This window comes from Gadus chalcogrammus, chromosome 19 (assembly GCF_026213295.1).
Source record: "Gadus chalcogrammus isolate NIFS_2021 chromosome 19, NIFS_Gcha_1.0, whole genome shotgun sequence".
Taxonomy (NCBI): domain Eukaryota; kingdom Metazoa; phylum Chordata; class Actinopteri; order Gadiformes; family Gadidae; genus Gadus; species Gadus chalcogrammus.
In genome coordinates, this window is record NC_079430.1 from 3068839 (window position 1) to 3087494 (window position 18656).

At 44.4% G+C, this 18656-nt stretch overlaps 2 protein-coding genes across 3 annotated transcripts; one reads left to right on the plus strand and one right to left on the minus strand.

Moving 5' to 3' along the window:
- The first annotated feature begins 844 nt into the window (after positions 1-844).
- Positions 845-8871, plus strand: LOC130372465 (uncharacterized). 2 transcript variants are annotated; one of them, XM_056578474.1, is made up of 3 exons: positions 845-931; positions 1646-1780; positions 3279-8871. In XM_056578474.1, exons 1-3 carry the CDS (start codon positions 910-912, stop codon positions 4034-4036), a joined length of 915 nt encoding a protein of 304 aa, XP_056434449.1. In that variant the 5' UTR covers positions 845-909; the 3' UTR covers positions 4037-8871. The 2 variants fall into 2 exon arrangements, with proteins under 2 accessions (XP_056434449.1, XP_056434451.1); XM_056578476.1 differs by having other exon boundaries at positions 877-943.
- On the minus strand, positions 6056-18504 carry wu:fi75a02 (uncharacterized). Its single transcript, XM_056578473.1, has 8 exons — positions 18226-18504; positions 16776-17399; positions 12703-14119; positions 12567-12605; positions 12210-12479; positions 11427-11498; positions 10354-10481; positions 6056-8478 (listed from the first exon to the last, which is right to left on the minus strand). Exons 1-8 carry the CDS (start codon positions 18257-18259, stop codon positions 8297-8299), a joined length of 2766 nt encoding a protein of 921 aa, XP_056434448.1. The 5' UTR covers positions 18260-18504; the 3' UTR covers positions 6056-8296.
- Between the last annotated feature and the right edge of the window lie 152 nt (positions 18505-18656).

Sequence of the window (18656 nt, forward strand, 5' to 3'; positions counted from 1 at the left end):
GTATGTCAATCAAACGGTCGCACTGCACTCCCCCTCCCCGCGCGACCCCTTTGTGCACGTACTCAAAGCTCGTGACCCAGAGCAAGCTTCTGTTTGTTGTTATCCTGCGGTAGCTACTGGAGCTAGCTAACTAGCTAATGGCTCGCTCTCGCGGCATCTGTGTTCACTCGTGCATGATTGCGCGTCCATGTACTTGGAATGGGTGGAGTCAGAGTCAGCGTTGAAGGAGAGGGGGTAGGACCATTTGAGTTGTTTATTTTCAAAATCTGCTGGCGTTTCGCAAATCCCATACCTAACCTTTAAAATCCGATCTGGAAGTTATTGGTAGCGAGTGCAAAGAGGCAAAAATAGGTTCTGGTCAGCAGTGTAGCTGCAGCATTCTGTACAAGCTGTATACTTCTCCTGGTAGAGTTTGGTAGTCCCGAGAGCAATGAATTAAAGTAATCCAATCTTGACGATATAAATGCATGATTCAGTGTCTCTGCATCTGCTGCAGATTGGTCTATTTTTGGCAATATTTCTCAGGTGGAAAAAAGCAATTCTAGTTATACTTCTAACATGTTGGCCAAAACACAGAAGTTGCACTTCCTCATTGTGTTTTCTCTACAGCCTTTAACTGAACAATTGCCCAATAAACGGTCAAACTCTACACATGAAAAATTATAATTTAAATCCACAAACAACATATATGTAATCCGGGGAATATAAAGACTGAGACCAGAAAACAATTACTTTTTCTGCATTGAAACCCATTCATGTTTTACGTCGATCTCATAGGTCCCATGGGGGTCGACCGGAAAAGGCGCGACTTCGCCACTCTGTTGCGCATCAAACCAGGAAATTACGTCATGTTCGCGCGTAAAACCAACTCGGGCGGGCGGTGTACTCGAATGCGGCATACAAGCAAAGATGGCTGCGCCCATATTGGACGGCAAGTTATGATGTATTTTCTTTGTATTTTTTACCACTTTGGTCCCTTTAATGTAATTTTAAATGATCTTACACACTTGATTACATTGCTGCTTTAATCCGGTCACCCATGTATGTATTGCACGGTCTTGCTGTGCGTGCAATACAATGTAAAGTTTTAACTTCGAGCTGGTTTGCTAAGAGGCTAATGTAGCTAACAATAACAATGCATGGCTTTGTTGAAATGTTAATGGTTCGCGGTGATCTTTCAAGGATGAGGCTTCCGTTGAGATAACCGTTTGATGGGGGGGGGGGGGGGGGGGGGGCATGACGTGGGGATGCTCAGTTTCATAATCTATTTGGTCTGTTGCCTAGGGCCACGCCAATTCTGTGAGTGCAAATTAAATGTGTATGGGATATCTTGAACGTTTCTGTTAAAAAAATATTTTAATTATTATTTAACATTGACCTGACACTGTTCCCAAAAAGGGAGAATGATGGACATGTTTTTAGCCTACTTTTGTTGGAAAACTATACTTAAGGTGGGAAATTGTCGAAAATTTGTGTTTTTTGGTAGTGGTGTAATAAAAAATGGATAAGCATACAGAGATTGAAAAAGTTATAAATGGTTGTAGATTAGTTTAAGGTGGGTTTCACCTCAGAGCGTTCTGTTTATTCATTCACAGCATACTTCACAAGTTGCAGTCTGTAACATAAATCGTGTTTTTCTTTTTAGTCTTCCTCAACCAGAGCATGGTTGCGTTCCTTGACAAGGACAGGACCGTGCCTTACCAGCCCACAGACGGCTGCATTGGGGATGAGGGCACCGGGATGGCTACCAACCTACACCCTGCAGATTGCTCTTGCACGGGTGAGTTATTAAAGGGACTCTCACCTTTGTTGCATTTTTACACTTTTTTTGGATAAGGTTAAATTGGTATTAATAAGGTAATAACACTCTAATATGCAAGACAGACCCACCAGGAGTAAAAACAAACAATTATTTTACTCTCATAGTATTTAGTGAAAACTTCAACCAATACAATTCTTCGGACCGAATGACCTTATTGGCCGACAGACCTGTCTGTTTGCTGCATGGATATATAAGGTTTTCCGTCTGCTTCTGAATCTTGTGGCGCATTCGGGCCCGCGTCATCAAGGCGCGTCCTCAACTAGAGGGTTTGTTTTGATTCCACGGCAGACAGTAGCGAGTAGCGACCGTAGCGACTGACGATGGCAGACCAAAGTGGTCCACGGCGTACTGAAACTGCACCATTCAGTCCGATTAGGGGACTCATCTCGGACTCAGACTCACAGAGTTACCCTCCTCTGGAGCCTCAGGAAGACCTCCAGACTGTTGGCCACCAACTGCACCATTCAGTCCGATTAGGGGACTCATCTCGGACTCGGACTCACAGAGTTACCCTCCTCTGGAGCCTCAGGAAGACCTCCAGACTGTTGGCCACCAACTGCACCATTCAGTCCGACAAGGGGACCCTCAGAAGCCAAGTTGTCCCGCTACTCTGGAGCTCCAGGGAGACCTCTAGACCGTTGGCAACCAACCGCACCACTCAGTCCGATTAGGGGACCCGTTTCGGACTCAGACGCGACGTTGTCCCGCTACTCTGTTTGTAATGCTCATACACCTTTCTTATACTCAGTGGGACCACTGTCCTTCAACATGGGGCCTCAAACGGTATCACACGAAGCCCATAAAATTACAGTGAGCCACCTGCTAAATTTCTTGTTTACTAGACCCCTGGTAGATATTATGACCCCTGGGAGTCTAAACATAACCCATGGGAGTCTAAACATAACCCATGGGAGTCTAGGGACAGTTAAATACTTTGTGTGTTATGTGTTACATTATATTTCGTTGTCCGTTATGCCAGTTGTTCTATGTGCATGTATTTTAATGTTCTTCTTGTCAATCAGCGTGGGGGCGAATCATTAGGTCAGCTGGGGGAGGGCCTTGGAAGAACAAGAGGGTGGGGGCCTGCACGCGAGTGAGACCGTGTTGGGGGTTGCTGGGGTAACCGGGGTTTGTTTTGTGTCAGTTTTCTGCCGTTGGTTACAATGTTACGGGTTTCAGTGACCTGGTTTTGGTTCATTAAAACTACCTTCAACTACTAATGACTCGACATCATTATGTCACCGGCGAGGTCGTTACAATACTCTAAAAAATAACGCTTAGGGGGTGGGGCATTGGAGGAAGGCGGGATGATTTGAATGTGCTGTAATTCTCAAATGCAACAAAGGTGAGAGTCCCTTTAAGAAGCATTACACTGTTGACATGAGCGTACTTCAACAGTCATTTATCCCTGGGAGCTGCAAGTACTGTGCTGACATGTTTCCTTTTTATGATTCAGATACCTGCAATATCAAGCCAACTGCACCACTGCCGGTGAATGAGGGTTTTACCAAAGCTCAGACACACTTCCTCATCCACCTGATGAAGGTCCACCTTGAGGTAGAGGGCGGGATACCTGTAAAGTCCCTCGATGACCTCAACCGGCGGCTGAGGCTGGGCAAGAAGCCAAAGAAGCTGCTGTGGGAGGAGATGACTGGGAAGCTTGCCGGACAGTTCAAGGAGGACTTCCAGACCGACAAGGTGGCGCGCAAGTGGTTGACGCTGGTGGAGAGATATGAGAAAGTCAAGCAGAAGAACGTGTTGAAAGAAAAGAGGCCTTTCCGCTTCCAATTCTACAGGGAGATGGACGAGCTGCTTGGGGGAGACAATGACGTGGAGCCACCTGGTGTGAAGAGCGATTGTGCTGGGGTGGTGACAGGCATACCCGGTGCACTGAGGCAGTCCAACGGTGCTCCCTCACCAGCGTTATCAGACGGGGCTCCCTCAGCTGGGCCTTCCAGCACCACAGTGTTGCCACCTCCGGGTCGAGCCCCCACCGGACCCTCTGACACCCTGAGGTTGCGGAACCGGAAGAGGATGAATGACCTGAGGGACATGACGGAGGATGACCTCTTGGCCTATCTTGAGAGGTCAGATGCTGCTGCCACGGCTGCTTCCCAGAGGCGGCACGAAGACACCCTGAGCGAGATGAGGGCGCTGAGGGAGGATCAGAGGGAGCTCCTCCAGTTGTTCAGCAGGATGGTGGACAAGATGTGAGACGGGACGACAACGGTCACAAACCTTCAAAGGAGACTTGTCTCCTTTTCTATTTTTTTAAGTCTTTTATTTGCACTCTCAAATCTTATATAAAATTTTACTATTTTTACTGTGTACTTTTTTATTATTGGGTCGAATCTAAACGTCAACATCACTTCTATTGGAATACTTCCGGAACCACACTAAATCCCATTAATTTTCTCCATTCGATTTAGATTAAAAGCCATTATGTCGTAACCATCCAAAGTATACTGACAACGCGACATTAGATTGTGAAACGATGGTATATGCTCCTGCATAAGCCACAAGTTAAAGACGTTAGGATCTAGGTTTTAGAAAAACACGTGGTCATTTGAAACCACTTACTACTACACTACCCACAATCCTAAAGTGTAGCATGTCTTTGATTGGAGCTTGCTGTTACCAGGGAAACGTTTACCCTCGAAAGGCAAGTCGTCGGACAGCTACCACTGAAATAGATTGCTTAGCAAAGCAACCATGATTTCCCTTTGATTAATGGAAGGTTAGAGAGTTGCAAGAGCTGTAGAGGAAATTGGCTGTACATGTTAAAAAAATATTTAAATATATGATATAGCACTTTGGTAATTTTGGTAGCATAAAAGCAGAATACATAATGTTGAATGAATACAAGACTGAATTCACATGAGTAACGTTATTACGCTGTGACTGCAGTCGGAAACGTACCATGTCGAAGACAATGCTATACACTTCTATGAAACACTACATAGACCAAACATACATCCACATAGAAAATATGACAATAAAAAACAACAATATAATAACAAAGGTTACGAGATTTAAGAAACCCGCTAAATGATTGGGTTGTAACCATTGCGAACAATGGTTTATGGGATGAGTAGTTCTTGCACTCATTCCAAAAAATAATGCATTCAGTCTTGTACCTTTTTCTTTTCTGTTTTCCAAATTCATTTTTGCCACAAATCAAACGTTTCATGCTCACGACTACCTCGATGAACGATGGCTTGGTTCCAGGCTTAAAAGTTTTTATAAAACAATTTTACAAAAAGTAAATGGTGAAAATGAATGGGAAATGTACTTCCGGAACCAGAGCTGTTAAAAAAGGGGGCGGTCACCGTTGTGTAAATTGACTGATGTTTTTGAAAGTAATTATAACCCCATCAATTTTTTTTCAAAGACAGCCCAAATTGTATGCACACAACAAATGCACATTTTACCATGCTAACGTGAAACTGAGGGGGTAAAATCATGTTAAAATCCCCCGTTCGTCACGGCGCGGGCTAGACGTCTTTAGAATAATTTGCATGCTCACAAATGTTAAAAAAAAATTATGAATGGAGGCAACTGAATGCAAGAATGACTTCACAGCTGAGTGTAGACTACAAATGCGATTAACTATTTAGGCTACTGACCACTTGTTTTTTAACCCAACAAAAGCCTCGAAAGAAATGTTCCTCTGCGTCTTTCGTAGATCGCACCATCTTTCCCCGTCCTGCGTCTTTCGTAGATCGCACCATCTTTCCCCATCACCCCTGAGAGAGAAGGTGACTGCGTCACCTTCTCTCTCACATTATCAGCAACTTGCGGATTTCACCGTCTTTCCAGTTAGAACTCCTCACTACTGATATCGCTGCGTTGTGTCTGTTCTAGAGTAAAGTCACCGTAAATCAATGAGATCAATGGAAAATATACGAAGCCGTTAAACTGTGATTCTGAAAAATGTATAAATTATATCAATTATCTTTTATGACATATTTTGTGTTGATTTGTTAAACATTTGTACGGAAGTCAATGGTTGAGAATTTACCAAGTTACGAAGTCTGAAGTAGTTGAGGTGTCGGAGAATGGGCGGACGGCTTCGCCCTCTGCCAATTGACTTCCATTGTAAAAAACAAAATCTGAAAGGAAGTGCGATTCCAAGCTAATCTGAACATTGGAATGGAGTCCCTAGGTGAAAAAACTTTGATTTCCCCCGTGTGGACCAACTTAGTTATGCTACATTTTTGTGTGAGACTTGTTTGTTCATGCTTATTACCGGTAGTACGTTTTGGGTTGTAATTTTGCTTCCCATCAAGATGTTTTCCATCGAGGCCAAGGAAAAGAGGTTAGGAAAGGACATAGGACATCATTTTGTGACTATCCAGTCGCAGCCTTTCTTCCTAGGAGCTCGGTGTAGTCCCAGTACACGGTTCCCGGAGCAAGAAGAAGGGAAGAAGTTGTCGATATTTTATTAGAAAACTTTTATTGGCGAAAACCCGACAAAATGTTTTTCATCACACAAGACTGACTACATTCCTATCCTATCACACTGTAATATAAAATCTTTCTCGATGGAGATCTATGCAAATAGATATTTAGAATGCAGTAACCAGTCATACCAGTTCAAACACCTCGTCTCTAGCAAATGTACAAATGAGTGTTGGTTAACATTGTTAACTAGTTCGTTTTTTTTTTTTAAGTATGGCTGCAGGGTGCAGGCCTCAGTGGCAGCGACCAGTAAGGTCGTAAATTGCGACCAACTGAATACCCCGACCTCTCTCAATTTAGGAGATCTATGGTGGACTATGTTGGCATGTCAGGGGCTAGGAGGTAGCCTACTTCCAACACGCGGTCATTGTCAGAGTACAGTAGAAACATGGTGTTGCACAATCCTTGGTAGAAGACCAGTTCCCCGTGTATAAAGGCTCATTCTAAGGTTTTGAAAACACAACCATTCAGATTTTCATGGGATTATACAGTAATTCAACAATCTCTGATATATTATTTTATTTTATAAATTTCTACAAAATCTGGTCACAGAATTGTACTCTTTATGGTTTACTACAACCCTGACTTCAGTAGTGTTCTCAACAGCAACTATAATTCATTGTTAAACAATAAACATTTACAATTAATCAAAATGTGTATGCATGTAAAAAACGTATTTCCAAATCTTTATATACAATTATAAAAAAAAGTATATGCTATTAAAAAATCACAGATCCTTCTTTTAGTTAATTATAAAAATATATTATTTGTTAAAGGAGCTATATGTTACAAATGTACTGTACTCCATCATACAATGACCATGATATGCATCAGAGATAAAGGAAACATGTAAATCCAAGTACTGGCTTTTCCAACTGGATCAACTGAGACTATACTGGAATCTACCACACCTAAAAAGACTCGGCCTCTTTCCAAGAAGCCCCATGACAACAGCTTGACAACACATTTGACAGATGGAGACAACTTAGAAGCCGAGAAGGTTTTCAAGACGGATGCCACATAAACTGGTTTATAATTTGCAAACAATAAATAAATGAAACACGTATCCATTAGCGGATCACCTTCCAGTGTAGGACTCGTCGTTGCTTGTCATTGTCAAAGAATAATGTAGCGCTTGGCTCGTCTTGCTCTTGTGTGTTCAGTGTCCCTGAACACACCACCTTGCAATCGGCGTGAGCTCAAATAGGATGAATTGGGACTGTACTTCTAATTGAACGGCTTGATGTTTAGGTTACATATTGTACCTTTAAAAAGGTGCTGTAGGAACGTTTTAAGGGTGCACTCACACTAGGCCATCTGGCCGTGGCCTTGGCCGTTTTCACACCTAACCGTGCTCAAATCTGCCAGTGTGAAGGGTGCACTCACACTAGGCCATCTGGCCGTGGCCGTTGGCCGTTTTCACACACTATCTGAGCTATGATTTTTGTGCAAATTGTTACAAATGGCCTGGCCTTCTCTGTAAGAATACCTGTTTCGAGTTCATGCGCCTGCACTAAAAAGCTTCCAGATCATTTCTGATCTATAAGGTCATCCATTTCCTGATTGGTTAAGATAATCCATCCTGCATGTCAATCACAGCTATGTGAATTGCAACACTTGCAACAAGGAGAAGAGAAGGAGGGGACTTCTTTCGGTATTTTAATTTCTAAATGATGCTCTCTTCAGCTCTCTTTCGTTACAACTCACTTAATACCTACTGCACCTTCAAAAGAAAACAATTAACACGATTATGTGAAAACTTGATACCATATTCCAAACTTCGATGTTTAACAACTTAAAATATGAAAAGTCTAGAACAACATTGCATTTTCTTTCATCATTTAAAATTGGCAAGAACAGAAAACCGTTAGTAATCACATATTCTGTAAAAAGATAGACACCAATCCAATTATAATAAATAAAACATTTAATTAAATGAATATGTCTTGGAGAGAAATCACAATTTGTAAAATCCCATCTCATCTCATCAAATCACACCTCATCCAATCACAGCTAATCCAATCCGCTGCGAGATAGAAAGTCCTCGAGTGCGCTCAGTCGCTCCACCAGCCTCACATCAGCATCCTCCTCCTCATCGCCAGTCAGGCCCCCGTTGGCACGGCAACGCCTGCGAGTCACTGCTGACGAGCGCATGGATGACGTCAGCAGAGCCGTGGAGATGAGTCCACTTCCAGCTGAGAGAGGGACAGAGAGAGAGAGATAAGGTTGAGAGACCGAGAAGGATTTGAGAGGTCAGCGGCAGAAACATAAATAATAGAGGGAGCTAGAAACAGAGCGATAGAAAGATACAGCTAGAAAGATAGTGATAACGAGATAGAGACAAAGAAAGATAGACATAGGGAGATAGAGACGCACACTATCGATAGATAAACTGTGTGAGACAGACTCATCCTGGTGCTGAATGTGTTGAATGCATCAGCGTGTGTTTTCCAGCATACGTTTTATGTGGGTGTCTGTCCAAATTCCCAAACGGCCCGACAATTTGCTGCTAGTCTTGGAGTTACCGCTAATCAAACAATAATTCCAATAATGCGTGCGGCTGAGCGGGTGCCTGTTACGTCCAAAGAGGCATAATTATGCTTTGTAGAACTGGATCGGACGAGGTGCGTTTGCTTTCACATCTCAAGCAAACCGTACCAGGGTTCGTTTGGAAGCAAACCGAGACCAGCTGTTCAGGGAGGTCTCGGTCGGCTGACAAAATGAGGTTCACTGGTTCGCATCAAAGTGAGGTGGTTGCATTTACACCAACGCAAACGTAACGAACCAAGGGACCAAACTCGTTTAGTGCGCACTAAATGCTGTTGGTGTGAAAGCACGAATAAACTGCTGAAACAGAAGTATCGTCATTTAATCCATTGATTTCAACAATGTAACTGTATTCAAAATACCAATAATTTAAATTGTAACTGTAACGAATACAGTTAGCTATAATTTGTATTCTGAATACGTAACGCCGGTACATGTATTCCGATACTCCCCAACACTGATTACGACCCACGCGACTTTATGACGCGACTATATTTTTATAAACAAAAAGTTCATTGATGAAATTATCCTTTATCTTTCCCTTGTTAACAGTTAACACATTAACATATCTATGGTTTGATTGATATGATAGTAACTGAAAGGTAAGATACTCAAATTTCCAGTTTGTTTATGTGGACATGAAAGGTCACTGTTGAAGGAATACCGCCCTTAATAATGGATACCATTCAGTTTAGTTTCTGTTACCTCATCACGTGTCTTCACTTTTTAAAAAATAAGCCTATAAATAAGTGCAATTTGTGTGTGTAGTTTGAGTTCTTTATTATAAATGTTTAATGAGTAAAACCAAAAATGTTGCCAATAGTAACAGGAGAAGGCACTAATCACACATTTGTAATTACTAGAAGCCTCATGGGTCATGGCAGAGCTTCAGTGTAGCCTAGAAACTTCAGAAGACCATAGGATAAGAGTAGGCTACTCCGATGACTGCAAGGAAAATAAAGTTGTGTGAACATTGTGCAAAGTGTTGAGGAAATGGCACCATAGGACTAATCCCTGTGGACAACTCACACCGGCGCTATTGTGGATGACGGATAGCCAAGGAAAATACACCACTACCTGTTCTGCTGGTGTTTATCAAATAACAAACCTGTTATTTTAAGAAGGTCGAGCATTTTGGCATCTTTTGACCATATTTAAACATTGAATTTGCGGCCAAATAGCCAAATCTATGGCTCCAACAGATTATTGGGAGCCATGGAATACTGAACCCTGGGGAGAACCCCAGAACATTTGATTAACGATTATTATTAGAACCTCCCAGTTTAAAGTCCATCTCTGTCAGGTTCCCACACAGGAAACTAGTGCTACCAAAGGTTTGAATAGGGATTTTATATCCGCACACAAAACTAACACAGCATAATTTGGTTACTTGACTATTTGGGCCCAGCCCAAAATATTATATAGGGATAGATAGATAAATAGATAAATAGATAGAAGACAGAAAGAAAGACAGAGCGAAAGAGAAGGAGAGGGGTAGGCAGGAGGTTAGGTTGATAGATCACCTGGTCCAAGGCGACGTCTTCTCGGCCTGGGGGCATGGCTAAAGTCTAAGAGGCGTGGCCTCTTTTGGTGAGCCATGCAGAGGACACGCCCACCTCGCTCCCGTGGCTCCTCGAATATAGTCTCCAAGCTAAGATTTAATAATCATATATAATAAATATGCGTTACAAATAGTTAATATAATATGGTCTCCAAGCTAAGATTCAATAATAATAAATAATAAATGTGTTGCAAATGGTTAATATAATAAAGTCTCAAAGCAAGAATACAAATATAATATAAATAATACAAATATTAATAACAGTATATAATTAAATTATATGTAAAAAATATAAAATGATTGTAATATAGTCTTCAAGCTATGAAAAAATACCAATAATAATATTAAACATAGTTTCATACACTCAGATCACTTCCTATGGACCTGAAGAGGACCTGAAGAGGACCCCACTGGTACTGTGACGTCAACATCCAAACAGAGGAGTCTAAACCTCAACTGTTGTTGATACCACCTTGTTTCTCTCCCACTCTCACCCTCCCTCACACTCTGTCTCTGGACTATCTCTCCTCTCACCTTTCAGCAAAGTATTCGTATTTGTGCATAATATAACCAAACTTTTGCAAATATGCATATGCATTAAGAAAATATGATTATGATTCCTATGAAATATGATTATTTTCATATAATTCCTGCCTAACAAACTAATATCTGAATATTCAGGCCCAGCCCAAAATAACAATATATCATAAAAATATGAAATTAAAAATACATAATTTTGTCTCCAAGCTCCATCAAATATTAATGATCATAATTTATAGAAATGCGTTGTAATTAAAAGAAAGATAATAATGATAATCATCATACTGCACTAATAATATAATTAGAAAATCATAATAGTATCAAATCGTAATTACATAATAAAATGTTAAAACAAATAAGATATGATAATACTAAATATTGCTCTTTTAAGGGTGCTGAGCTGTGATGTGAGAGGACAGAGCAGGAGAGGCCTGTGAGAGCTCCTCCCTCTAGAGGCACCTTTGGCGGTTGTGGTGGGTGTAGATGAGTGTGTACCTGTTGTTGCTAGGCGACCGATAGTTCTGATTGGTGTAAATCTCCTCCAGGCTAAACTCTTTCTTCTTTAGTCTGAAGAGGAATAGAAAAATAATCAGTCGCCATTGGCTTGTCAGAAAAGGTCCCTAGGGCAACGACCCCTGACCTCACCATGTTACACCAACATTTTATAACCTATTTGAAATAATTATAGTTAGTCAGGGGCCCTGTAACCTCTAGGGTCCCCTCACCTCTAACCTCTAGGGTCCTCTCACCCCTAGGGTTTAGGAGGCCCCTGTACCCTCTAGGGTCCTCTCACCTCTTGGGTCGGGGGAGGCCCCTATACCCTCTAGGGTCCTCACCCCTAGGGTTCAGGAGGCCCCTATACCCTCTAGGGTCCTCTCACCCCTAGGGTTCAGGAGGCCCCTATACCCTCTAGGGTCCTCTTACCCCTAGGGTTTAGGAGGCCCCTATACCCTCTAGGGTCCTCTCACCACTAGGGTTCAGGAGGCCCCTATACCCTCTAGGGTCCTCTCACCCCTAGGGTTTAGGAGGCCCCTATACCCTCTAGGGTCCTCTCACCTCTTGGGTCGGGGGAGGCCCCTATACCCTCTAGGGTCCTCTCACCCCTAGGGTTTAGGAGGCCCGTATACCCTCTAGGGTCCTCTCACCTCTTGGGTCGGGGGAGGCCCCTATACCCTCTAGGGTCATCTCACCCCTAGGGTTTAGGAGGCCCCTATACCCTCTTGGGTCCTCTCACCTCTTGGGTTTAGGAGGCCCCTATACCCTCTTGGGTCCTCTCACCTCTTGGGTCGGGGGAGGCCCATGGGCGTCAGCTCAGCGTCTCGTTTGGGCATCGACTTCCTGATTGGGATTTCAGATACACGCTTGATCCGGACCTTTAGGTCCAGGTCAAGCGTGACCTGTCCGGTCTTCCGTGGTCCAGTCTTCCGTTGGTGCTCTGCGGCAGTGGGAGCCGGTGATTGGCTTGAAGCCGTGCTGCTGGCCGCTCCGTCGGCCAATGAGCCGTGAGCCCCGGGCCTCTTCAGCCGACGGGAACATCTGGAGAGGGACCTGGAGTCATATCAGCGGTATTGTTACGTTTGACATTTTTACTAAATATTGAAACTAATTATTCTGTTTGTGAGATACGTGACTGACCTTACAGAGCTGCACTTGGGGGCCAAAGGTTTTCCATAACTAGAAAGATCAGAAATAAATCAAACACATGATGAATACTGACATGAGCATCGATGTCCTTCATAAAGACCGACCGGCAGAGGGAGATGGACAGTACCTGTGGTCGTTCCCCAGACCGGGCGGGGCTGTCCGGTCTCTCAGCGGGCGTTCTGGAGGCCATTGGCCCGCTGTTGCTAGGAGACAAAGCCTTGCTGTCTCTATGGCAACGGGCGAGAGGTGGACAAGAGCATGAAGAGGGCGGAGCCGAAGGCCTGTCGTCATGGAGACATGAGGTGAGTTGATTCGGAGGGCGGTTAGTGATCGGCCCTGTGGTGAGCGGAGGGAAAAGAAGCAGCATCCTGATTGGTCTGTGGGGGAGCCTGACCAGAACAAACAGGAGATGGGAGTCCCTGATTGGCTTGTAGATGGTGTGGAGGTCTCTGATTGGCCGGGAGGTGGCGAAGAGGTCTCAGATTGGCAAGGAAGTGGTGCGGAGTAACTGACTGAATGGCTGCACAAGATGTCTTGTGATTGGTCAGACTGTGCCGTAGGGTCTGTTGGACATGTTTGGCATAGTGGATAGTCTCCAACAAACAGGACGTTATGAGTGGCACCGTTGGGCCACGAACGGCCAGGGACGCGAGAGCTCACTGATTTGTCTAAGCAGTGCGAGAGGGGGAGCCGAGATTGGCCGCATGGCAACAGCATATTACTTGATTGATGGAGAGGTGGAATAGAACACTGTGATTGGACGATGGTCGCATTGGACGTTACCCCTGAAGCAGTGGGACAGGAATTGGGAATGTCCCTGCAGACTCTTCTTTTCTTAAATCCCTTTAGCTCCTTCCGCTGTCCTGAGGACCCACCTCCTTTTTCTCCTGACATCGGCTTGCTGCCGCCACCAGCAGTCTTTTTCAATTGAAAATGTCCCCCGTTCAAAGACCACCTCCTCTTCCCTTTAGCGGGCACCTCCCCTTCCAGCGCAGTGGACTTAAGCTCCTCCCCCATGGTGCTGGAACCTGCTCTCTGAGTCGTCACAGCACCCGTTGCTAGCGGCGACCTGCAGACTAGGATGGAGGGACACCCCACTGCTAGGTGGGGCCTCCCCGTCGCTATTGAAGGCGTTCCTGTTGTTAGGGAGGGCAATCTAGGTGCTAAAAGGGGCACTTCTGTTGCTATGGGCGATTTACAGTTCAGGTGAGAAGGCGTTACCGTTGCTAGGGAGGGTGTTCTTGTGCTAAGGGGCAATGGACTAGTCATGTGGGAGGGCATTCCCATTGATAGGGTTTGAGTTCCTGTTGCTAGGGACAATGCCCGGGTCAGGTGGGAAGGTGCTCCTGTAGCTAAGGAGGGTGTTACTGTTGCCGGGGGCAAAATAGAGGTCAGGTTGGAGGGCCCTCCCGTTGTGAGGCAGGGCGTTGCCGTTTCTCGGCGCGTCCTGCAGGTCAGGCGGGAGGGCGTTGGTTTCAATAGAGGCGACACACAGGTCCTGGTGGAGGAGACGGGGGCCGTGGTCTCCGTGCATGGTGCCGCCCCTTTGGTCAGAACACACAGAAGAGGACATTGTTACAGTGTTACAGTGCTAGTGAACATGAAGTCACGCTTTAAACATTTAATACGTCTCCGATGATCTTCATCATAGTAATCCTTGCTTTTTTGTCACTGTTAGTAAAATAACAGAGAACAGTGCTTTTTTGTCGATGCACCTTGACATCACAAAAAGGTATGGCAACACTTAGAGGGTACTCCAACGCCACGGTGCGTGGGGGTGAGGGGAGGTCGGTCTGAGCAGGTGAGCCTCTCAGAAATGTATGCAGAACACATAGTATAACATCAGGGTGTGTGGCAAATCTTATAATGCTCATACTCAATGACGCAAACTAGCCAAAATGAAAATATCCTTAAAGGGGACATATTATACCACCAGGTGCGGGATTAGTGTGCGAGCCGATAAGCCTTGCAAGCAGTTTCGAAAATCTGCCCCATGACATCACTAGTGGGCGTGTCCACCTAGATCTGTGCTGGACAGATGAGCAACGTTTACTTCACCCCTCCTGACACGCCCACTCGTGATGTCATATGGGGCAGATTTTCGAAACGGCTTGTAAGGCTAATCACACTCTCACCTGGTGGTATAATATGTCCCCTTTAAGTTGCTGTGAGCGATAACCATGTGGATGATACATGGGTGTGTTATCACAACCATGTATCAACTGCACACCTGCATGTTAAAAGCAACCTATATTCCCGTAACGCAGTGCAAGTAAACATTGGCTTGGAGTAGGGCTGAACGATTAATTGAATTAAAACTGAAATAGCGATGTAATAGAGAGCAATTTGTAAATCGCAACGGCTGTGATAAAAAAATAATAATAATCAGGCTTCAATAGTTGGTTAAAGATTTTATATTATCAACTCATGCATCAATTTATCTCAACAAATAGGCCTGGCCTAAAGGAAAAAGCAGTAATATGTTGACTGCTTACAATGTTGTGTTGGTCATATTATATAATGATTTATTTCTTGTTGAGTGAATGATACAGAACATGAGGAACTTTAAAAACAAAAATCGCTGACTAAATCGCAATCGCAATATTGGTCGAAATAATCCAATTCGATGATTTGCCCAAACAGTTCAGCCCCAGATTGTAGCCAAGATTCCTTTGATGTGAGCTACACACAAAGCTCTCACGGAGACGGTGAACCGGGTGAAGGTTTTATTCCGTGCTGGCCACTGAACAATGTGCACGGTGGATCAAGCCTCTCAGCGGATCAGGAGCGGCACAGCTTGTTTAATCAAAGGATTGGCAAAAATGGCCAATTAGACTATTAGGCATTTTTCAAACTGCAGTGATTCTTGCGCAAAGGTAACATAATTTCATCTAAATTACAACAGAGGCGTGTAACAATGCTACCATTCTGCTACAAAGGCGTGAGCAGTTTCTGTTGTTATATCCCTCTCCATATCCCTATATCAACCCCCATATGCCTCTATCATTCCCTCCATATCTCTGTCACTGTGGCCCTTCCTCAAAGCTCTATTCATATCTCAATGTTTCTTTATTCATCCCTCCATATCTTTGTCCCCTCGATATCTCTCTCCCTTGATACATCTCTATATGACCTCCCATATACGTCTAAATCTGTCCCTCCATATTTCTCCTCCCATCTATCTCCATCCAGCTATATTCTTTGATACATACGTATCAAAGGCGTATATAGATACTACGTATCTAACCCTCCCTCCAAGTTTCTATCAACTCCTCCATCTCTCTATTCCACTATTTATCTAATCGCTAAACCTGTCAATCCCTCTCAACTGTGTTTATTCCACCAATTTCATACTTCCTGACGAAAGCACATTGACAAAAGTTTACATTTTCATCTCTATAAATGTAAAGCTCTACGAGCATTGTGCACAAACTACCTTCTAGGTTACCCAACACGGAACCTGTGGGCACCACCTGGTCGCCCCCCCGGCACCACCTGCCCCCCCCCCCCGGCACCACCTGGTCAGGGACCACCTGGTCGCCCCCCGGCACCACCTGGTCAAGGACCACCTGGTCGCCTCAGGGACCATCTGGTCGCCTCAGGGACCATCTGGTCAGGGACACCCTGGTCGCCTCAGGGACCACCTGGTCAGGGACCACCTGGTCGCCTCAGGGACCACGCGAGTCACACGTGGGGCATGTTCTAAAGCTGGCAGTAGTCACCATGGAGCTCTGACTAGACTTTGTATTTAATTGTGTTGATGTACTTTTTTGCATCGTAACCCGTGCATTGATGTAGATTTAATGGCAATGTCAATATTGCGCACCGCCAGCGCTCTTCACAAACGCCCAAATGATATATATTACGGTTAATATTCCAAAAACAAGTTGGGCGGCTTCAAAATATCAATAACACGCAAATGCCGCATGGACCTGTCGCTTTCGGCTCCACTTATTGGTTCATGTCCGAAATGGTTAGGACAGAGCTTGAGTGTAAAAGACACGGTTACCGCAGAGCTTCAAGACAAAGCTCGGGGCTACTTAAAATGATGATAAAATGTTAAGGATGGTTCTATAAAACTGCACACAGAGAGAAAACACACAGGTGCTATTCTATGACGACCACCGCAAAGGGCAAAAACATTTTAACTTTCTAAAATAATTTGGAGTTCTCTCCGATAACACATTTCATTCTGCTCACCTTTGGTTCTATTCTTCCTGGCCATGCCCCCTGACATGGCCCCGCCCTCATCCAGCATAATCCCACCCCTTTGCATGACTAGCAGAGGCAGGTGGAGCCACAAGCGTTCGAGCCCGGCCTCCACAGCAGCCAGACGGAGACAGAGGGGCGCCAGCGCCTCCTTAAGGAGACTGAGGGGGAGGAGCTGCTGCTCCTCCGACAGGCCAGGCCGCCTGTCCTGGAGGGGTGGTCTGGTGGAGTTTGGGGGCGTGACTCCTAGATTGTTTTCATGTTGCTGACTGACATCGTCACAGTGATGACGCGAATCGTTGTCAGCGTGATGACCGACATTGTTGTCACGGTGATGACCCACGTCGATGTCACGGTGATGACCCACATCGTTCTGATGGTGATGACCCACAACGTCCAGGTGACGACCGACACAGTCCTGACGTTGATGAATGACTTCTTCTCTAACGTAAAGGTGATGACTGGCCTCGTCATGGTCACGTTGAGTGATATTATGGTCCCTGACCAGCCAGGGTGCTCCGAGGTCCCATCCACGACCCGGAGAGGAGAGGGGAGGGGCGGGGAGGGGGGGAGCCCCGTCCATCTGGGAGGTTTGTGGAGTGAGCATGACAGACACTGGAGAGAGAGAATAGATTACTATAATACGAAAACTCTACTAAATACAAACATATATACTATAACCTCTGTTGCTCATTCAGTATTCACTGTAGCTAACCTAAAATAACAGTCTATCAGTGTTTACTGTAAATATCATAATAACCGTCACGCTCAGTTTTACTTGAAGTAAGTTGAATAATACGTTAGTATTTACTGTTCTTAGATTAATAATTCAGTACTTACTTTAAATAACTGATGGTAAACTGAATTACTTTGTCTTTTCACTGTTAAAAACTTAATAACTGTCTCTCTCAGATTGCATTGGTCATAACCCTCCTTCAGTTTGAAGTGTACTGGTAATTAACTAATCACTCCCTCTCAGAATGTATTCAATGTAATGGTAATAACTTAATCACTGTCTCTCTCAGAATGTACCGGTATTAAAGAAACTGTCATTCTCAGAATGTCCTGGTAATAACTTAATAACTGCCTCAAAATGTACTGGTAATAACCCAATAACTGTCTCTCTCAGGATGAACTGGTAATAACTTAATAAATGTCTCTCAGGATGTACTGGTATTCAATTAACTGTCCCTCCATATTTACTGTACAAAGCATAACTTAACAGTTAGTAAATCAGTATTTGTTAAAAACTTAATAAGTTTGCCTAGGTATTAACTGTAACTACATGAGGCATCGTTACATGTTTTGATATTAGAAGTTAGTGTCTCACTATGAACTATACAAATTACGATGTAGCTCCAGATAGCATAATGCTAGTACCCTGTATGTATATGGTAAGCAAGCTAGCTAGCCGACCGGCTAATCCAAACTAAAGACTTACCGCGATTTCTTCCCGGTTTTACGGAGACATCCATCCACTCGGGCGCATGCTCATGTTTGTTTTTAAGCAATAAGTCAACAACAAGCTACGGTTTGGTCCCAAGACAACGAGCCACCTCTCCGGCTATCCGACTAGCTGCGCATGGTGCATTCGAGTCGTGTTGGATGGAAGTAATGCTTCAGTTTGGCCACATTAGGCACGATTTCCCACCCAATCTGGCAACACTGGCCGAAACGTAACTCAGCCGGTGCTGCCAGATTGGGCTGGAAATCTGGAAATATTGACAGCGGAAGAACCATGAAGGAGTTCGCATGGTGCGTTCGAGTCTTCTGGGATTGAAGCGATGCAGCGGCCGAACCACGAAGGAGGTCCATCAAACCAGTGGAGTTTCCACGACTTCAAAACGATCGACGTTCGTTCAATGACACTAC